At 40.1% G+C, this 22,406-nt stretch overlaps 1 protein-coding gene across 1 annotated transcript; it reads right to left on the minus strand.

The window, feature by feature from the left end:
- Positions 1-486: 486 nt before the first annotated feature.
- Positions 487-20,450, minus strand: LOC140487250 (zona pellucida-binding protein 1-like). Its single transcript, XM_072586877.1, has 9 exons — positions 20,390-20,450; positions 20,031-20,183; positions 15,960-16,091; positions 12,838-12,987; positions 12,407-12,622; positions 12,159-12,235; positions 9,384-9,555; positions 7,736-7,835; positions 487-1,605 (listed from the first exon to the last, which is right to left on the minus strand). The coding sequence occupies exons 1-9, from the start codon at positions 20,448-20,450 to the stop codon at positions 1,452-1,454; spliced, it is 1,215 nt and encodes a 404-aa protein (XP_072442978.1). The 3' UTR covers positions 487-1,451.
- Between the last annotated feature and the right edge of the window lie 1,956 nt (positions 20,451-22,406).

The raw sequence follows: 22,406 nt of genomic DNA on the forward strand, positions 1-22,406 counted from the left end.
CAATGAGCAGCGAAATCAACGTTTCGGGCAAAAGCCCTTCATCCCTGTCCTATGTCCAGTTTCGCCTGTCAGGCACTTAAGGAAAAGCACTTTTATTCATTTTTCTGTGCACTCTTTTAGACCTTTATATCTGTCCTAAAGTGTGGTTTACATATCATGTATAGTGAGTACTTCCTTTCCAAAACTTCACTTCCTGCCACAATATTTGATCATATTGTCCTTGCCACATCTCTTATTTTAAATTACTACCGACATATTTCTTTTGCTCTATTAAATATCATGGTAGAGTGGCAAACTCCAGGGATATCCTTCTACACATGTTTTTGAACTCTTTCTAACTGCATCACCATTTGTGTACAAAGCCTTCATATTTATCAATTAATTGTGGGCACTGAACCAGTTTTATTTACTTATATTTGAAGTTTAGACATATCATTGTTTTTCCTATTTTCTCACACTTATTTCCTGTAACAACTCTTCCCATTAGTTTATTGATTTTAAAGAACTGGATTACTGTTCAGTACATTCTGAACAAACATTCTTCTAATTACAAAGAGAGATATCCACAGTAACATGCATTTTGAAATATACAGGTAGTAAAAAAATAGCACATGCGATCTTGATCATTTGTTTTCTTTCCTCTCTGCTGGCTTCTTGCAATCCTGACTGCACCTGCTATCCTTGTGAACTCTTGTCTTACTTTATTTTCCTGGCTTGATCTGTCTGCATCTCTCTGCAGTTATTTTCTTCTGAGTCAGCTGTCAGCTACCATGTCATCTTCCTTTCATTGAATACTGTCTTATGCCCCTATTTTATCCATGTTCCCCAATCAGAATTAGAGTAAAATACAGAATCACAAATATTCACTGTGTACAAATTTGTCTCTCTGTCTGGGTAAATTACCCTAGGTAATTGAAATTAACAATCGATCTAAACAGGAAGGAGAAATATAAGACACAGTAGTCATCACTTATCCCCAACCAAGCAGACAGGAGAGACTAAGTGTCACAAGATGTTGGAGCTCACAGACACTTGCACACAGACATTCCCAGATTTCAGACATATACTCCCAGTTCCAGAAAAGCCAACACGGATGCATATGCCTACCCACACCTACAGTTAATGACAGATACAGACACTTAAGCACAAACAAATTGAAACAGGTGAACAAACATTCTTCTAATTACAAAGAGAGGTATCCACAGTAACATGCATTTTGAAATATACAGCTAGTAAAAAATAGCACATGCGATCTTGATCATTTGTTTTCTTTACTCTCTGCTGGCTTCTTGCAACTCTTGCAATCCTGACTGCACCTGCTATCCTTGTGAACTCTTGTCCTACTTTATTTTCCTGGCTTGATCTGTCTGTATTTCCCTGCAGTTATTTTCTTCTGAGTCAGCTGTCAGCCATCATGTAATCTTCCTTTCATTGAATACTGTCTTATGCCCCTATTTTATCCATGTTCCCCAATTGTTGTTCTTCTGATGTTCTCTCATTGCTGGGCATGACGAAGGCGATCTAATTCTTTTAAGATTTGCATTTTCCTTCATTCTAAGCATGTGCCAATCAGAAGGATCCTCTTTACACAAGAGCACTACCAAGCTGCAAACACAAAAGGAAATAGGTTGATTACAAGCCTTCAGGATAACTGGTGTGCACATGTCTGTATGATGTGTTAATCTCTTTGAATATTGCTAGTTTGATACATGATTTTAAGTCTGTAATAATTGGGGTTTATTTTAATTCAGTGTCAATGTGTCAGTATCTCTGGTAATGTATTGTCCATCTTCAGCTACTGTATTACTGTGGGGTATGCACTTCAGACTACAGTTAAAAATCATCCATATTGATGTGGACTGAATCACATGTAGGTCACTTGGTCAGAATGGAAGGGTCTCCTTCCTAAAGAGTATCTTAGAACTAGATTTTTCAGAAGCCACTCAACAGCATCAAAGCCACTTTGAAATTAATTATTTTTTATAACAAACAATAGAGAAATTGCTGGAGAAACTCAGCATGTCTGACAGCATCTGTGAAGAGAAAATAACATTAAATATTTCAAATTCAGTGACCCTTCTTCAGAACCCTGCTTTTTTATACTCTGAATTCATTTTCTCAAACTTGAGATCTGTTTTGGTATTGTTTTCTTGAAAAAAAAATCTTAGTTTACAAAACCATATAAATGCTGAGGAGAGAAACCATTCAAAGAGGATAAAATCTTGCATTCATATTCTACCTTTGAATGAATGAATTAGCTTTATTGTTACATATACTCAATGAATACAGTGAAGAGTTTATACGTCGCCACTTATACCTTTTATGACTAGAAGATATCCTAAAGTGTTTGCAGACAATGAAGCATTTTTGAACTGCTGTCACTGTTGTAATGGTGGAAATTCAACAATCAGTTTATATATAGGAAGCTCCCACAAGCAACAATGTAATAATGACCAGATAACCTATTTTATGATATTGATTGAGGAATTAATCCAAGATACTGAAGATAGCTTGCCTATCCTTCTTTGAAATAATGCCATGGGATCTTTTACATTCGTATGAGAGGGCACATGGATAGGTAAGAGCATTTAACTCCATCAAAATGTTACTAGAAGTATAAGCCTAGATTATGTGTTCACGTTCCTGAAGCAGAATTTGAATCCACAATCCTTCAGTTAAAAGATGAAAGCTGAGATATCCAGCATTCCCTTCATGTGTTCCACAGTATCAGCTTTGATGTGACCAGGCTAGGGTATGAGAATAGAAAAGTCTCCAGGGATGAATGATTCCAGCTAAACAATCATAAATTGAATTTTCCACATCAAAATCAATAGCATGGTCACTTGTACTGCACGGCTTTCAAGTGGGAAGAGTGCCAGCAAGGGAAGAGAGGGTAACAGCTATCTTCATTATAACTCAGGGTTAGGCAATATTGAACCAGTGGCAAATGTCAACAACAATAATATAATTATAACTTATATTCAACTACTAATCCAACTAATGTTCTGCAGCCACTATGGCATGTAAGGGAACTTAAATTCAATTAATTATTAAATCTGTCATTAACAATAATGATTATAAAACTGTCAGATTGCCATGAAAACTCATTTGATTTGTTAATGTCCTTCTGGGAAGAAATCTGCCGACGTGTGACTCCAGACCCACATTAATGTAGTTAACTTAAAAGCGCTTTCTGAAATGGTTTATCAAGCCACTCATTTGTCACAAATTTCTGCAGAAAAGTCAAATAAGGATATAAAAAGATATACTACCCAGCATCAATTTAGGCACTGAAAAGGACAAAAGCGCACTTTCCTCTTTTGATCCTGCAAAATGCTCCTCACTAACCTCTAGAAACTTATGCCAAAATGGAAAGACCCATCCACAAACTAGTCAAGCAACAGGTTAACACTGTCATTCTCAGTTAATCATACCTTGAAGCTAATGTTTCAGTCTCCTGCATGTGTGGGTTCAATTTAACGAGCAGGATAGATCTATCAGAGGTGGTAGAATTGGAGTGCATCATAAGGAGCTGGTAACTCTGGGAGACCTCAACATTCACTCGAGAACTCCGTGAGGTCTTGTGGCATAAGGCCAACCAGGGGCAAAAATATCAACTACTGATTACCACCTACTCTGCTTCTCAGCTGATGATCAATATTCCATGCTGAACACTAATTGGAAAAAGCACTGAGGGCAGCATGGGCAGAGAATATGCTGTCAGTTGGTGGGTTCACTAACCATCACCAAGAGTGGTTCATAGCACCAGTATTAAACAAGCTGACGCATTACCAGTTGGTGGGCTCGTTGTCCATCACCAAGAGTGGTTCATAGCACCAGTATTAAACAAGCTGATGCCTAACAATTTCTGTGGCACAATTGATCAGTGTATGTGGCTATCAACTGAAGGGTTTGTGGTTCGTGATACAAGAGTGCTGTTCTCACTTTGTCTGTTTTGGGGCGGCACAGTGGCATAGCGGTTAGCACTGCTGCCTCACAGCGCCAGGGACCCGGGTTCAATTCCTGTCTCAGGCAACTGTCTGTATGGAGTTTGCACATTCTCCCCATGTCTGCGTGGGTTTCCTCCAGGTGCTCCGGTTTTCTCCCACAGTCCAAAAATGTGCAGGTTAGGGTGAATTGGCCACGCTAAATTGCCTGTAGTGATAGGTGAAGGGGTAAATGTAGGGAATGGGTCTGGGTGGGTTGCTCTTCAGGGGGTCGGTGTGAACTTGTTGGGCCGAAGGGCCTGTTTCCACACTGTGGGGAATCTAATCTAATCTAATCTAATTACCAAAGGATGTGTTTGCCAGACTGGGCTTGCAGCAGGTAGCAAGAGAATAAAAATGTCCTGTACACAAAAAGCATGACTCCACCTTCCACATCTATTACTTAGTCCAACAACCCAGGGCATGCCATGAAATGGGTTGCTTTCAGCACAGCCAATCCATTTTCCACTATCACATTCCTCATTATCACCTATCTAGCTTCTCTTCTCTAGCTTATTATAAACAATGCCTCTGTATGCTTACACTTTTTTGTCCCTCTGTGCTCCATCTCTACCACTCTTTTGCCTCTCCAACCTCTTGTCATCAGCATTAATACCACATTTTCCTAGCTGCTTCCAGTTCTGAAGAATGGTCACTGAACTTGTAATGTTAATTCTGTTTTCTTTCCAAAGATGTTGCCAAACCTTCGGCATTTCTCCAGCAATTACTGCAGGAGAAAAGTTTAGTTTGTGCAGCTCTCATGTCAGGAGTGTTTGGTTAGAAACCTGCAAGTTATTAGAAAGTAAGAAGCTTTAAGCTCTCGGTTTTGAGAGTATTCATGTAATAAGACTTCAGAGTTCACTGGAATAAAAGTGAGGAGAACTAGTTAAGTGGAACTTAAATACATGACTTGGAAGTATAAATTTTCCTGATTTGAGTCTCTGTAACAGATTGAAGCTTTATTTTCCTTGGTGTTTTAAAGTTTTACCATCTTTGTTCTTCATTTAGAGAGCTTGACACTTATTTATTTCTTCTTTTGTGTGACATACATCAAGTATCATTTGACTGAGTGTAACATCAAAGAATCCAAGCAAAACTGAAGTCAGTCGGAATCAGGGACAAAACTGTTTATTGGTTAAAGTCATATCTAGCATAAAGAAATATTGTTATCATCTCAGCCCAAGGATATGGCTGCAGGAAGTTTTCAAGGTTGTGTCAAGGGCCTAATCATCAATAACCTATTGTAAGGTCAGAAGGTGGTGTTTACTGGTGTTTACAAATTGTACTATTTTCAACTTCTTAGCTGTTGATATAGTCTGTGCCCTAAAGTGAGCAGATCTGGAGAATGTTCAAGTTTAGGCTGATAAAAGGCCGTGACATTCCGTGCTACCTAAGTGCCAGCTAGGTAAATGACTATCTCCAACAAGAGAGAATCTAACCGTCCCCCCTTGGCATTCAACAGTAATACCATGCTGAATTCCACACCATCAACATTGATTGATTACAAAGTTAAAAAGACTGGCAATGAAGAACACAGTGAATACAAGAACAGGTCAGATACAGGGAATTCTGTTGTGAGAATTCAGCTCCTGATTCCCCAAAGTTTGTTTCCCACTTTCAAGGCAGAGTGTTATGGAATACAGTCAACTTAACATGAATGAGTAAAAGTAAAGATATAAAAGTCCCAGTCTTATTAGAGACTGTTGGTGGTGAGTTTAACCTGACATCACCACAGCTCAGGTGAGAGGCAAGGTTGAAAAGGTGGACATTCACAGTCATCTCAGCTGGTGCAACAATTGAATCCATACTGTTTGCATCACTCTGCGTTGCAAACCAACCATTGAGCCAACTAAACTAATTGACCCTCCCTCTCCCGTGTGGGTAAGTATAGCCCCAACAACTCTCAAAGTGAGACATATCCGGGACAAAGCAGCCCACTTGAATGACAATCCAGTCACCACTTTAAGTATTCACTCCTCCACTGTGCCATCTACAAGATGCATTGCTTCAACTCACCCATTCTCCTTTGACAGCTTCCAAATCTACCTCCATTTACACCTATCAAGAGCAGCAGATATATGGAAAACCACACCTGCAAGTTTCCCTCCAAAGCACTCATCATTCTGACTTTGAATTGTATGGACATTTCTTCCTGTCACAGGGTCAAATTCTTGGAACTTCCTTCCAAATCACACTGTGGGTATACCTACACCACATGAACTGGAGTTAAGTAGTAAGGTGCTTCACCACTGCTTTCTCACAGTCGTGGAAATCAGCAAAAAATGCTGGTTTTGTCTGTCAAACTGTATCCCGGGGGGAAAAAATAGTTGCTCTTTTAACAACGTATTCATATGCACAGACACAGAAACTATTTCACAGATGCAGGAATTCACATTTGGACTGATAGAGATGGAGGCACACATGGATTGTAATAGAAAATCAGAGATGGATAAACCATACACAGAGATTAGACAGGGTAAAGATACATAATCATAGAGAGTGATGATTCTCATCATTAGCATTCAAAGGCATTGACACAAAAAGACACTCACTGAGGAATACAGGTATACACATTTGGATATAAATATTCTCCCAGACAATTGCTGAGTTGAAACAGCACTCAATCTCCATGCAGTATTGCAGTAAGTAATACATGCCACTGGAGGGGGGCTGTACACTTTTTGATAAATTTCTCAGCCTCTAAATTATAGGCTTCCAAAGTCCACTTAAATTATTTGTTACAGGTAGTTCTTCTATAATGCAATGGTTATGTTCTTATGCAACCCAGCATTATAGAAGAATTACGCATTAGAAACATCACTTAAAGTGTTGCCAATGACATCGCGTTACAGCCAACACATTTTAAAAGTCTGCACTTTAGAAACAGTGTCCCCAATTCGCCAATTGCGTTACAGCGAATTCGCGTAAATGAAACGTGTGTTATAGCACAACGACCTGTACTTGCATTCCACTGAGATTCCTTCTGACCCCACTTCCAAACAATTGGAGCCAATTACAATCTTTGCAAATCCAACATACAGTCTGGCAGAGGAGCTTGGTCATGTGTTTGGTGACATGAACAGAACACATGCTGAGACAGACAATGAGATTGTGCAGCAAATCAAGTTTTTCTGTTTTTAAAATAGATTTTCTTTGGGTAGTTTTCTGAGGCTTTCTGGTGTTGTGATGTGGCATTAACAACAGGTTAATTTGTTGGGCTCTAATCACTATATCTGATCATAGTCCTCCAAAATTAAATTCTTTATGACCAATTCATTTGAAGAATTCCAGATTTCCCAATGAAACATAAGTTTTAGGATTGAAATGATCACATGAGGCATGAGGAGTGTATGGCTGAATGAAATTATGTGACTGGTGAGGGCTGTAGGGCTATTTTATTTTAGCACTTCAATACAATACTGGAACATCAAGGCATGGCTTCTGATCAGCTCCCTTTTGTACCTGGCAGTTTTGGCACTCATTCCTATTTCCCTCAGCCTGACTCCCAGTAAATCCCACCATCCTGGAATAAAAGTTCAGCTTTCAAACCATTTTCTGCAGTTCAGGTTTGTGGAACTAATAAATATGACGATATTGCACTCGGAATTCAGAATCAAAACTCCAGGCCTATGTTACCCCAATCCACTTTCTCAATCTTGTTCTGAAGACTGAAAATGTTCTTCCCTTAACTCCATGATTACCCAGAGTTCACACCAGATGTACATTTGCTCTTTGCAGGATTCACTCACCAGTATATTGTTAAAACAGCAGCTCCCAGAAATGCCAAACTGCATAGAACTATAGTTACCAGGAGTTGAGTAGAACTGAGTATCTGACCATCTTCCTGAGCTGTAAGAGACATATAAGAAACTTGTAAAGCTGAAAATCAGTTAGCAAACAAATTGCAAATTATAGATGTCCTTCTTGTTCTCAAGGTATCTGTTTTAGGGCTCACTAAAAACCACGTCATATCTACCCTTCCCATTTCACAACTACTAACATCAGGGATTAAGACATTAAGGGGTTAGGAGAAGGGGCACTAGAATTCATGCCCTCTTCTCTGAAAGTGTTGACTTTGGTGTTCAGTTTGCTGCTTTTGGTACTTGAGGCCCTTTTTCATGCATGTTCACAACAGTGACTGCCACCAGGCTGCTCAATGTTACTGCATTTCCATACATGCAATTTTTCCAACATTAGATAATGATTGAAAATTGGAACTATGTGATTTTGCCTTCTTAAAGATGGAGCATCTGGATGAAAACTTATTCACTAACAGTAGTGCCTCTTTATAAGAAATATACTCATTATTTTACTATATTCTATTGTAACCTGTTTGACCTTTAGCCACTTTTTCTGCCATCCTTGCTTGTTTTGTGGCTTTGACATAGCTCTCAAATAGTCTTCCTTGAATTCCATCAATATTGCAATCAGTTAAAGACATTGCTCCCTCTCCATTTGTTCTGAGGCCTATTGGACAGGCCTGACACTGAGACTTGCCAAAATTATTCTGGTAAAAACTCATTGGACATGGAATACAGATGGCTGTCCAATTTGGACTGTAAGAACCAGGTCCACAGGTCACTGTATAGAAAGAATTGAAGTCAGTTAATGCATTCAAAACTTCAATTTAAATTTAATGTAAAAGATGCTTGCCTTTTCGATCCCCCTTTCAATCCAAAGATTGATTTCAAATCAATTCAAACTGACGGGAAAACGTTTTCCAGTTTGCTAGTCATAATGGGCCTATGTAAAATATGTTTGGTCGCTATTCACTCTCTTCCTGTGGGAATAAGTACCAGGAACAGAGGAACACACCATTCTCCTCAAGGCTGTTCCACCATTCAACTAGACCACGACTGATCTACACCACAATACAATTTTCCAGATACTGTATATCTTGCTGTCAAATATTTCTGTCAGGTAGCACTCTCACTATAGGAGTCAGAAGGGTGTGGACTCTAGTCTGTCTCAGAAAGTACAGCACCTTATTCAGGTTGACACACTGACAGCGTTGTACTATCAGAACAGAAGTTCAAATAGAGGCTATATCTGCCTTGCATCTCTGAAACAGATCCACTGGCTGTTAATAGATTGCTATGTGAGAGACCTTTGTGGTATACGATTGGTCATCATATTACATTGCAACAATGTATGTCTTAAGGTAGAATAGAAATTTAATGTTTTCTGGATCCTTATTTCTCTTAATTACAGATTGTAAGCACATGTTCACAATTTAGTAATGTTCAGACAACACACCCAAATGCTAGGATATCTAATAAGGATGGACAGGGTGATTCTACTTATATTGCACTCCCCATCCTGCTACCAGTCTCAAGAAACAGTGAGTAGTGAGTTGAGGGACTCCTTAATCAGTACTCCCAACAAACAGGTATTTACCACAGCAACCCAAGCAAGGGCTGTTCCTATCAGACAGTTTCCCCATCCCGATGAGGCAGTGGTCCACCTTCATTGCCTTAAAAGTTCCCTCCATGTAGTAAAGAGGAGGCATATTGTTAGACATCAGGTTAGACTCAGATTGGGCTAGAAATGCATGAATATTTTCATAAGCCTGCAAACAAAGCAAATAGAAAGTCAGTTTATTTCTCCTACACTAGGTCAGCTGCAGTTCCCTAAACCTCAGTAAAGCCACACAAGGCTTTCAACATTGTATTTAATAGCACTATGTACAGTACATGCACCATATTCACATCAACATTAATACCATGCTGTTTCCAACAATATAGAAAGAATTGATGAGTTGGGATGGAGGAGGAAAAAAGAACCCATTAGACCTCAGCACTTAGGCCTCCTGAGGGCATACCTGAGACTAGGAGCATCTAAAATAGGATGGGAGATTAGCCAATTGTCTTTGCAACACCATCAAATAGTCCCACAAAATATTGGTGAGTTGGGATGGAGGAGGAAAAAAGAACCCATTAGACCTCAGCACTTAGGCCTCTTGAGGTTCTTAATTGCATGATTGTGACAATTAAAGGCTTCATTTCATCTCCCCTGTTATAATGTAGTCAGTAGAAAGCAGCTAAGAAAAAGTGGGAAGGCCATTCTTTCACTAAAATTGGTGAAAAAAATAGGAAAATGTGGGCAAAGCCCCTAAAGTTGTGCCTCATTTTCACATCTCCCTTCCTGACCTGTAAAATCTGACACTAACACTCTCTCATCCACCTGTGTTTCCTGATTCTCTCACCCAAGAAACCCCAGTCTCACCTGATATGGTGCCTGTGATATTTCTTTGTAGGCCTCCTTGCATTCCCAGCAACATACTATTTTCTCTGGGGCTTTCGTCAGATGGGTCAAGGAGTGGCAGATAAAGTTTAATTCAGATAAATGCAAGCTGTTGCCTTTTAATAAAGCAAACCAGGGCAAGACTTATATAATTAATGGTAGGGCCCTGGGGAGTGTTTCTGAACAAAGAGACCTAGGGTTACAGGTGCATAGTTCCTTAAAAGTAGAATGATATGTAGACAGGGTGATGTAGAAGGCATTTGGCACGTTTGCCTTCATTGGTCAGTGCACTGAACATGGGAGTCGGGATACATGTTGCATCACATTGGTGAGGCCACTTTTAAAATACTGCATTCATTTCTGGTCTCCCTGCTGTAGGAAAGATGTTAAACTTGAATCGGATCAGAAAAGATTTACAAGGTTGTTGCCAGGATTAGAGGGTTTGAATTATATGGTCAGGGTGAATAGGCTGGGGCTTTTGTCCCTGGAGTGTCAGACGTTGAGAGACGACCTTATAGGGGTCTATAAAATCATGAGGGACATGGACGGGGGGAATAGCCAATGTCTTTTCCCCAGGATGGGTGAGTGCAAACTGAGAGAACATAGGTTTAAAGGATGAAAGGGGAAAGATTTAAGAAGGACCTAAGAGGCAATATTTTCATGCAGAGGGTGGAACATGTATGGAACAAGCTGCCAGAGGAGGTGGTGGAGGCCAGTACAATTATAAAATTTAAAAGGCATTTGGATGAGTCTAAGAATAGGAAAGGTTTAGAGGGACATGGACCAAATGCTGACAAATGGGACTGGATCAATTTAGGATATCTGTCAGCGCAGACAGGTTTCACCAAAAGATCTGTTTCCATGCTGTTTAACTCAATGACTCAATTACTCTAACTCCTGGCTGTGCAAGAGGTGCTAGCCAATCACCTTGTCTTGCAAATCCAGAGGACGACACCCCTTCCATTGAGAGGCAAAAGTCCAGTCCTCTGCAATATATTCTTTTATCTCCCCTGTAAAATTTAGCTGTATCTGAGTCTGTTATATTGCAGTTGCTGACCTCCTATTCCTGGTTGGGAAGGGATATTCTGCCTTGCTCTGTCACCACTTTGTTTTTTACGTGATTCAATATTTTCCTTTTTCCAGTTTGTTGCTTTAGATATCTATCATTCAAATTAATAGTTATTTATTTGATTTTAGGCTCACCATATCGGACAGCAATTTCTGTTGATTTTACATTTTCTAAACTTTAACTTGTTGTTTGCTGACACTTTGTTTAATTAATACAAAGTGAAGTGCTGTTTACACTCTAATCAAACACTCACAGCGTAGGTTGGGTGACCACAAAGTTGGCCTTGAGCTTCTAGTCTCCTGACATTTTAATTTTACTCCCAGTTCCTACTATGACCTTTCCATCCTTAACTTTCTTAGCACCTCGAGCAGCACTTAATCCTTTGAGGCACTTGATGGCCTTCTGGACTTAACACGATGTTTAACAATTTCAGATCATAACCAACTGTTCTTTTTCTTTCTGAATAAAAACTGTTGGCATTGAGTTTCCTGTTGCCACTTACACCTTTCTGGATCCATTTTGTGTTTCTTTTCTTGTTCCATTACCATCCCTTTTTGTTTTGTTCTATCATACCTTTTGTCATTTAATCTCTCCTGTTTTCCATCCTATCACAAATCACCCCTTTTTGTTCTTTTCTTACCTCTGCCTATTCCCAGCTATCCTTGATTGAAAGCACATATATCTCTAACATAATTGCATTAAAGACTGTCTACCTGAAAGATAAATGTATATTCCTCTCAAGTGCTGTCTAACCTGTTGAATTTTTCTAGTGTGTTCTGTTTATATTTTTAATAGTTGTAGCAAAGATTACTTTCTTAATAAGTGAATTTTTCCTGAATTACCCCCTATGCTTTCCTTACCTTCCTCAATGTCTCTTCATTGGGACATTCCTGGCCTGTTTTACATGGTATCATTGCATCTTCACCTTGCGGCTGCACTGTGTAGATAAAGAAATCATCACAATCGGAAAATCATAACTATGTGATTACATGTGAGACTTCCTGAAAGTGAGTCTAAATCCCACACCAGGGAGCACATTTATCTTTGAGGTAGCTGTACACGTGCCAGGATGCATTTGATATGTGCGTAGTGACCCAATATCACATACCTGTGATATTGAGCTGGATGTGGTGTTCCATAGTGCCAGGTGATGTTCCCCACTGTGTGCAATCAAATTCTAGGTTTATCTGACAAGACAGTTTTTCACACAACGCATCGAGTGCTGACTTCATAGGTGTAATGGAGTTCTTCACATAACGTTGCTCACAGGTCATGGTCTTCAGCTGTGCACCAACTTGTAGGCTTTGAAACGGCATGTGGTAGGCTGAAGTAGGGGAAGAGGCAGATTACTTCACCTGTGGTGACACATCGTCACTTTATTCAAACAGCAGGTGTCAGCATAGTTTCTTGCTTCAGCATTGTTCTTGCCCCTGTTCTGTGCTTACAAATTAGATTACACTTTGCCAGACTTCACTCAAACTGAATGTGGTTCAGTAATTTGTTCATGCATATAAATGACAGAACTAAGGTTTCACTCACCCAAAAGACAGAAGCGCAGCGTCAAGCTATGTTCTTCCTGATGTCTGAAATGTGTCATGGTGCAGAAGTAGAGGCCAGTGGCTTGTGAGGTTTCCCAATTTAACAACATCAAGCTTCCATCGAGCCTCACTCTGTATTGGTCGCCCTCTCCTGGCAAACAGTTAGATGCAGGGATCATAACTAATAATCAGAATCCTACAGTACAGAAGGAAGACTCAACAACTTTAAGGACACTTGATTAGATTAGATTAGATTAGATTCCCTGCAGTGTGGAAACAGGCCCTTCAGCCCAACAAATCCACATCGACCCTCCAAAGAGTAACCCACACAGACCCATTTCTCTCTGACTAATGCACCTAACATTATGGGCAATTTAGAATGGCCAATTCACCTAACCTGTACATGTTTGAACTGTGGGAGGAAACCGGAGCACCCGGAAGAAACCCATGCAGACACGAAGAGAATGTGCAAACTCCACACAGACAGTCACCAAGGCTGGAATCGAACCTGAGTCCCTGGCATTGAGGTAGCAGTGCTAACCACTGATCCACCGTGCCACCCTTTTTAGTGTGGAAACAAGCCCTTTGGCCCAACAAGCCCACACCAACCCTCCAAACAGTAACCCACCCAGACCCATTTCCCTCTGACTAATGCACCTAACACTATGGGCTTTAACATAGCCAATTCACCTGACCTGCACATCTTTGGACTGTGGAAGGAAACCCACGGGGAGAATGTCCAAACTCCACACAGCCCCCAGCTGGAGTCCTACCTGGGACCCTGGCGCTGTGAGGCAGCAGTGCTAACCACTGAGCAACTGTGCACTTAAATGGTCATTGGATAAACATATGGATGAAAATGGATTAGTGTAGGATAGATAGACTTCAAGATTGGTTCCACAGGTCGCCGCAACATCGAGGATGAAAGGGCCTGTACTGCACTGTCATGGTCTAAGTTCATTGGGACACTATGCTTACACTTGTGAATGAGATACCTAGTTATTCCCATTCTCCTGTTTTTTCTCTAAAGCATGTCAGGCTGGTAGCAATATTGTCTTTTTCACTTTTTCAACTGTCTTCCCTTCTTTACTGCAAGGTCTCACTTCTAATACTAGGTTTGTTAATCTCAGCCAGGTGTCAGGAACTATAACTGGGTTCACTGGACCTGCTTTAGTGAAGGAACGATCACCAAGTTACTAGATTTTCATGCCTCCATCTGTTTTGAAATGGATTTGAGTTGAGGATTGGTAAATTTAAAGTGATAGTATGTGTCCAGTTCCAGGATTCCCACCCCTATTTCAGTCACGTGGGATTATTTTTCTCCCAGGATAAAGATGCAAATTGTCAGATAATTCATTGCAGAGTGTGAAATTTAGGTCTAACTTCTACTTCCCGTGATAGTGCCTACTTCATCATGAGACCTGGTTCATGTCACCTCAGAAGAGATGTGAATCATGTGTAGTCAGGATCATTTTAACAGGTAAATTCAGTGTTGTTGATAATACTAAATATCATAATATAATGGTGTATAATGTATATGTTTTAAATACAATGTTTAATAGATAGCACTTTGTTCTTCAAGATAAGTAACCAAAATATTAGCTAACATTATGAAATGTTAAGATGAATAAGAGTAATTTTTGCAGATCTTCTGTAGTCAGCAATATTGAGATTAAAATTTTAAAGTGTTAATTTCCCTTTGGGGATTCTTTTTGTTATTTGACAATCTGGTTAACTTCCAGCAACATCAAAGACTTTAGCGAATGCAATTCTAGGAGCTTTGTTGACACACCTGTGCATTGGAAACATTATAAGTGTTTGGCTGAGTGCCAAGCCCGACTAATTGACTGAGCTGAGCAGCACTTGTTGATACACCTGTCCAAGGAACTGTGGGCTTTGTTCTGAATGACAGTTTTGTCAGTTAACAGTCTGAAGAGATTCTTGAAAAGGAGTTTGAAGGCTGGGTGTTTGGCAATTTTATGTGATTCTAAGCAGAGTGATATTCTTTGGGGATGTTTTTAAGTAACTGTTATTTTGACTGCTTGATGAGCATCTAATATTTCCTGTTGATCCAAGAGTTCTCTCCATGGTGAATCTTGGATGAGTGGACATGGGGATTTATAACTGATGGGTGCAATGAGAGGGCGTAGGAAGTATGGTGAGTACAGGACGGTGTTGGTGGTGTTGGGGTGCATTAAGGTGGAGTGAGAGCAAAGAGCCCAAAGCTCATTTTCATAATGGGACCAATGTCCCAGTAATTGAGGCAAGCTTATAGAAGCTTTTACAAAATATATTTGGTGTTTCTTGCTATTTCCTCCTTTGCTAAATAGCTTACTCCTGCGTGTATGTCTACTTTGTAGGTGACATAATAGTTTCTGCAACAGGAAACACTGATTCATTAACCTCATATTTTTGACTCAAACTATCCAGCAAGAATCTGCCCACTTTGTGCTCACTGCCAGTGATAAATGATTGGAGAGTCAAAGTTCACCCCCCACCCCACCCCATATTAAAAGATTGGACAGACTGATGCCTCAGTGTTGAGCATTTGAACTTTGTGTAGTGAATAACATCATGCAGTAAGAGGTTAAACAGAAATAACCAAAATTACAGTGCACATCATCAGGTATCATCAAATTTTAACAAACACAATCTCACATACCTATACAAACACACCGTCATCTGGTTTGCTATAATCATTCAGCCTTGCACTGGATAAGTACTGCTGAAGAAACTGGGTTGCTAGGTTGTCTTTACCCTTCTTATTGTTTCATCTCTCCTTTCTATAGTCTACTATTCAAGGGTATGTTGCAGGGAGTGAAGACACTGAACTAGTCCAAAACCAGTGAAAATAGAGCTGCAAAACACTGGATAAACACACGTTCCCTTCTCCCTCCTATACCAAAATCTTGCCCCACTTGCCCAGGAAATATCGTGGAGTCACAGGAGCTGGAGTAACTGAACAATTTACTTGCAATGTCATATGAAACATTTTCTTAAAATAGGACAGACAGTAAAACTGACAGTGTAACTGACTTCTGGCCAGAATATTCCAGATGATTTGCCATCATACTAAAATCTCACGTCTGAACCCAACAGCAGTTTTAGCTTTCACTAACATACCTATTGCACGTGCCCGAGACTCCCCCTCCCTCCACCAGTACGTCGAGGGATTGCTGATGGCATTCTGATGTAGCTCTGGAGTCAGACAGTAAATAGCGACAGGAGACCCTCTCAAAGGGATCAAAACTTCGACTGAAAAAAGATGAGACACCAGCATGTTTATATGATACATTTTAATAATTTGCACAGTTTTTCCAATGCTTCCCTTCACTCAAGAAGATATCTGATATGGGATTCCATTAGGAACTTTTCTGCAAATTTCCCAAGTAGCCATGCTGCAGATGAACATCTAGATAGTACGTATTGACAGATTCATTTGAAAGTTAATTTCATTTATAGACCTTCCACAATCTCAAAATGTCCTGAGGCATCTTGCAGTCAGTGAACAGCTTTGGAAATGCAGTGACTCATAATTAAGGAATTGTTGTAGTCAATTGTACACCTAGCAAATTTCCACAGCCATGTGATCATGACCATATCCTCTGTGTTGGTGAGGTTGATTGAGGGAGAAATATTTGCCAAGAATTGAAGGAAAATTTCCTCTTGTTTAAATAATATCTTAGATCAAGGTTTAATTTAATGTCTCACTTGAAACAAAACTTCTCTGACAATGCATCATTCTCTCACATGCAATATTAAGTGAATCAGCAAGGGTTACAGACTTGGGTCTGGGATTGGGACATGAGCTTATGACCCTCAGACTTAGTTAAACATATTTATTCTGAATGGAAGCTGACATTGTAGGGGGTCTGACAGCTGATACATATGAGAAAAATATTAGTTTGGGTTCCCTTCATCAAAGCAAGCCTGGCCAGTCTAGACAAGACAGTAGTTAACTAGCTAAGAGAACAGTTTTACTTGACATATTTCTACTCTTAATTAGTCAATTATTATGACATCCCCAATGCTACCAATGGAAATTAAATGAATCTAACAAAATTGTCCCTTTGTTTACAGGTTATTAACAATAAACTCGATCCCGACCAGTTACACAAGGCATCGAATGCGATAGTAGACATCACATGCTTCTTTAGGGAGAGCTGAAAACAAAGTCATTGGGAAGCAAGCAATCAAAGGACTCCATTAAATACATGCTGCCTCAACCTGTCAATAAACACTTTTGCCAGGCCCAAGAATGCAAGCTGTAAAAATTATAAAATGTGCTGAAAAGCAAAATTTACAGGACTAGTAGGGTCCTAGAGCCAAGTATCTTCACCTGCTTAATCAATTATCTTCCCTCCATATAGACTGGTAAGTGATAGGTAACACTTGTGAAATGTGCCAGACAATGACCATCTCCAACATCTGCCCTTGACACTGAATAGCATTAAAATTGTTGAATCCCTGACTATCAACATCCTGGACGGTACCAGAGCTGGACACACAAACACTCTTCCCCTCTGAAATGTAGCCACATAAGAGGCTGAGAGAGGCAGTAAACCCATGCTGAAAGGCTAACTGACATGTTCATGTGAATCCACTAAGGCCAGCTCAGAGTTTACCCCACTGGAGGTGAACTGAGCTCACTATTTGTGTGTAATTATCATTTGCACACTACCCAGAAAAGGATGGAGCTTGCTGTGGTATTGTGGACGTATTAATCCTAGCAGTGAGAAAGGAGGCATTGCATCTTGGAGGGTAACATAAGAGATATCACAGGCAATAGGGAAGTGGAGAGACATGAGGAAGTGACCGATCCTCATAAACATGAGGCATAATGCTATTGTCCACCACTGGTAAGATGGAGCTCCACACAAAGAGAACATAATGGAATGCTCATGTTTCTCTAATTACTGTTTCAGCTTCAGGGACTAGGAATAGCTGTCTACCTCTGAAGAAGATGTGGGATTCTCAGAAGTCATACTATCACATTCCTGATCCACACCTTCCACACAGCAGATATTTTCATGTTAGTGGGTATGTGTTCAAGTAGATGTGGAATCTTAATCTATTTTACATAGCACAGATGTACCCACCCAACTAACTTACGCAGACTGTTACAGGCAAAATCACCAACTCTCAGAGAACTGCTGGAGGGCCTAGTGATGCTGATGGAGTTGTCAGCAGGGTAGAAGTGGCAAATTCTAAAGCAATGGGGAGATGAAGGGACGTCTAACAAAGATCTATGGATCCAACCATTCTTATATGAACAGTTACTGAGAATCTGTTGTGCCTATGGATTCTTTGGCCTTCTATGGGACTGAGCAGCATCCTGCACCTGGCCATCACTTCCTCTTTATCATTGGAAAGTACATTGTGCTCAATAATAGGGAGCATCATAGTGGCTCAGTGGTTAGCACTGCCACCTCACAACACCAGGGACCTGGATTCAATTCCACTCTTGGGTGACTGTCTGCGTGAAGTTTGCACATTCTCTATGCATTTGCATTGGTTTCCTTCAGGTGCTCTGGTTTCTTCCCACAATACAAGGGTGTGCAGGTTAGGTGGATTAGCCATGCTAAATTGCCCATAGTGTCCAGGGATGTGCAAGCTAGGTGGATTAGCCATGGGAAATGCAGGGTTTTGGGGATATGGTAGGTGAGCAGGTCTGGGTGGGCTGCTGTTTAGAGGGTCAATGTGGACTAAATGGGCTGAATGACCTGCTTCTACACTGTAGGGATTCAGTGATATTATCCTCATTGTTCAGTTGCTGTCCCCTGTATGTAAGGTTGTAAAAGGCATGGCAAGCCTCAAATGGTATGGAAAACACTTTTAAAGCATTAAGGCTCCAAATCATCTGTCTAGGCAACTCAACTTAATTTCCAGAAGACCTATATCCTGCTTTATGGTGCTGTGATAGCTATTGTAACTCTCTTTAATATCAGAGCAAAGTTTTTGTATAGGCATTATGGCTTCAGTGTCACCCACTCTTATGCACAGTATGCAACCTTTAAGGTGTGGGTGAATGGCAGAAATCTAAAAAGGTCTGGTCCCTGGGGAAACCTTGTATGTAGGCATCATGTCTGCTTCTCAGGAACCATGCAATAACATGAAGGAAATACTTGCAATGATCAGAGACCAGTCAGACATTGAGAAAGTGGAAACTCTTCTGTGGCTGTAGACTGTTCAGTGGGAGTCTTGTTGACCATCAAATGTTTCCCTGCACCTGGGGGATTCTGTAATTGACCCTAAATCTATTGTCTTCTCTACCAGAATCAGTGTATAAATTGGCTGATCCTTTAGAGCATGGTATTACTGTCTCGAGGTGGTTACCAATAAGCTGAAACTAAGAGATCCCACAATCTGTTCAATGGATCCCCCAAATGATCCAAAGATTTCAATGCTATGGTTATCTTGCATTGTGTAGTCACCATTTCCCATGGAGTCTAGCTCATTCTCCAGCGTAGTACTAAGCTAACCTGGGATGGTGTCCTTGGAGAAGCAGAGTGTTTGATGCCACTGCAGCAGATCTGACATTCAATGGCAGCTGGGCTACAGTCTATAAAACCTCTCATGTAGACAACTCCTTCTCTGTTAGGAGGCTCATTCTGCTCCCTTTTTCTCCCTCTCATCCCTCTTTCACCATTCCATCCCCCAAGGCAGGTATATCTGGTGCCCCAAAGGTTGCTGTTCCACTTTGTTACATGCCTCTCTCTCTCTCTTTCTCTTTTTGCTGCTCCTTTTCACTGAAGGTCCCAAAACGTGAGAGATTGAGGAACATAGTCTCTTTATTCACTTGCTTCCAGGCCCTCCTTCCACCAATTTTTTCATATACAATCTTTGTGCATTTGCTTTTCCTCACTAATGCTTCATTAGGCTAAATCCTTCCTTGTAGAACAAATTAAACTCCCCACAAGGACACACTCCCTGCACTGTTCAGGTACAACCCTCCATTTTGTGGAGCTTCCTCCTGCTTCAGGGCTGTTCCCAATTCATCAGGACCAGGTTACGACCAAATCAGTAAAGTTAGTGGGCAGGCTGAGGTCTTAAGGTTATAGTTAAAAATCACTATTTGATCCAATGCTTCACCAGAGATGTACAATTCCTTTGAACCTAAGTAAGTAACAGCTATGGCGTTTCAGTTAGTTTTATCAATGTAAAAGTAAGTCAGTCAACATAGACGTGGTTTACCTGTCTCTCCCTCTCTTCCAAATATTCGGTGAATAGGCTCTGTAATCTGAGAAGTTCTAAGCAATGACTTCGTGAACCGTAGAAACTTTCTAGTCAAGGTCTTCACTGGCCTATTATCGTCGACATTGTCACTGTTCTTGCTGGGTTGATCTCCTGAGTGTTAATGATACAGAGAAGGAAATAAACATACAACACATAAACAAAGAGGAAATGAGTGTGAAACAAGTCGCGTGAGCCAAAGGGAAGTAAGAGTGAAAGATCGAATTTAGATAGTTGCTTAGATTTTTTTAAAAATTGGTGAGTATAAGAGGTCAGGTTGAAACGTATTTACAAGGTAAATGTGCTGATTCATAACTAACCTTTTGCTTTTCTTTGGTAAAGCAAAAGACACACGATAATAATCATGAAGAAGTCTCTCATCTCTGCGTTCTCTCAATGACAGCGAAAGGTCAGTATAAGTCACAGAATTCCACTAGGTTAATATGCGGTTTGAATTGAGTTAACGACGGGGGCAGAAAGAATTCCCGACTTAGAATCACCGATTCCATTGTTGGGTTGGCAAAGGTCATAAAGATATTTTTTTGTTACAGTTTTAGGATTCTGCTCGCTTGTAAAGCGCTCATCGCTGAAAATTAAATATAAAGATCTGGAATTGGACAGAGGTAAAAGTATTGAAGAAAATAGAATTCGCAAGATATTTCCTATAAATATTTAGTAATAAATATTCGTAAATTTTAGGTGTAAATAGGATCGAACTTGGTATTGGTGGAAGGTTGCGGTTGTAAACAGTCATCAACTCCGGAATTGTTGACATAGATGTCGAAATGTTTTAATATATTTGTTTAATTATGAATCAGTTATGCATTTGTACTTATTTATTTATATAATCATTTAAGATTAGTAATTATTTACTTTTATTGTTTGCTGGTGATTATAGTCTTACTCCTTCAGTCTTAAGGTAACATAATAGTTACCGATTTGGAGGCCTGGACTATAATGTAGCAGACATGAGCTGAAATTGTACAATGGCAGCTGAAAATTTCAGTTAAATAACTAAATCTGAAATAAAAGGTCAATGTGAGTAATGGCAATTCAAAAGCAAAATACTGCAAGTACTGGAAATCTGAAATGAAACAGAAAATACAAGAGTATTGGAAATACTCAGCAGATCAGGTAGCATCTGTGGGGGAACAAAAGAAGTTCAAGTTTCAGGTTTACAGTGTACCTGTTCAGAATTGAGGAAGATTGAAATGCTGAAGCTTTTCAGCAAGTGAAATTGGGAAATAGGAAGAAGAAAAAAGAAAGAGTGGGGCAAGAGAGATTACTTGATAAAAGATTTCACAATGCAAAAGCCAAAGGGAGTGGCAAAGGGTATAATAAAAGAACAAAAGATGTATCCAAATAAGGTGAGGATGCTGCAAAGCAACTGTCCAATGCAAAATGAAGAAATAAAGAAAGAAATGAGAGAAAAAAGGACCAGCAGAAAGAAACATGAGGCAGATGTTGTAATCTAAAACACTGAATTCAATACTGAGCCCTGAAGACTGTGGAATGCCAACGTAAAAGAGAAGTTCCTGGTTCTTGTCACATCCATTTTCCATAGCAGGCATGAGTCTGTGTTCTACAACCCTTTATTTGCACTTCATAATTCAATTCAAACTTCAATTCATACTCTCTCCTGTAATTTACCAACTTCCCACAGTGGGGAAAATTAGTGGGTTTTTTTATTCCATTGTCATAGCATTCCCAGAAAAGTAGCTTCCTTAGACACCAATTCCAAAAATTCCTAAAAAGATTAGCATATGTGATAACTTACCGCTGGAAACTGCTCAGTCACAGACGTTACTTCCCAAAGGCATATCTCTGTCTCAATGTTGATGTCTAATGATTCTGTTGTCTGTGCACAGATTCATCACGAGGGACTCTCAGGTTCACAGCCCTATCCCTGTTGACACTTGCCAATAGCCACAGGGCTTGCATAAAGATCCTGGTCGTAAGATCCGTGGCATAAAGATCCTGTTGGGGTGGCACAGTGGCTCAGTGGTTAGCACTGCTAGCTCAAAGCACAAGGGGCCCGAGTTTGACTCCAGCCTTGAGTGACTGTGTGGAATTTGCATGTTCTTGCCATATCTGTGTGGTTTTTCACTGGGTTCTTCAGTTTCCTCCCACAGTTGAAAGATATGCAGGTTAGGTGGATTAGCCATGCTAAATTGTCAGTAGTGTCTGGGAAGTTTAAGATAGGTGAATTACCCATGATAAATACAGGATTATGGAGCTAGATTAAGGGGGCTGAGTCTGGGTAGATGCTCTTCAAAGGGTGTGCACTGGAGGGATCCCATGATTCAGGAAGGCTGCAAATAATTTTATTTAATGTGG

Source organism: Chiloscyllium punctatum, chromosome 16 (genome assembly GCF_047496795.1).
Source record: "Chiloscyllium punctatum isolate Juve2018m chromosome 16, sChiPun1.3, whole genome shotgun sequence".
In the NCBI taxonomy this organism is placed as follows: Eukaryota; Metazoa; Chordata; class Chondrichthyes; order Orectolobiformes; family Hemiscylliidae; genus Chiloscyllium; species Chiloscyllium punctatum.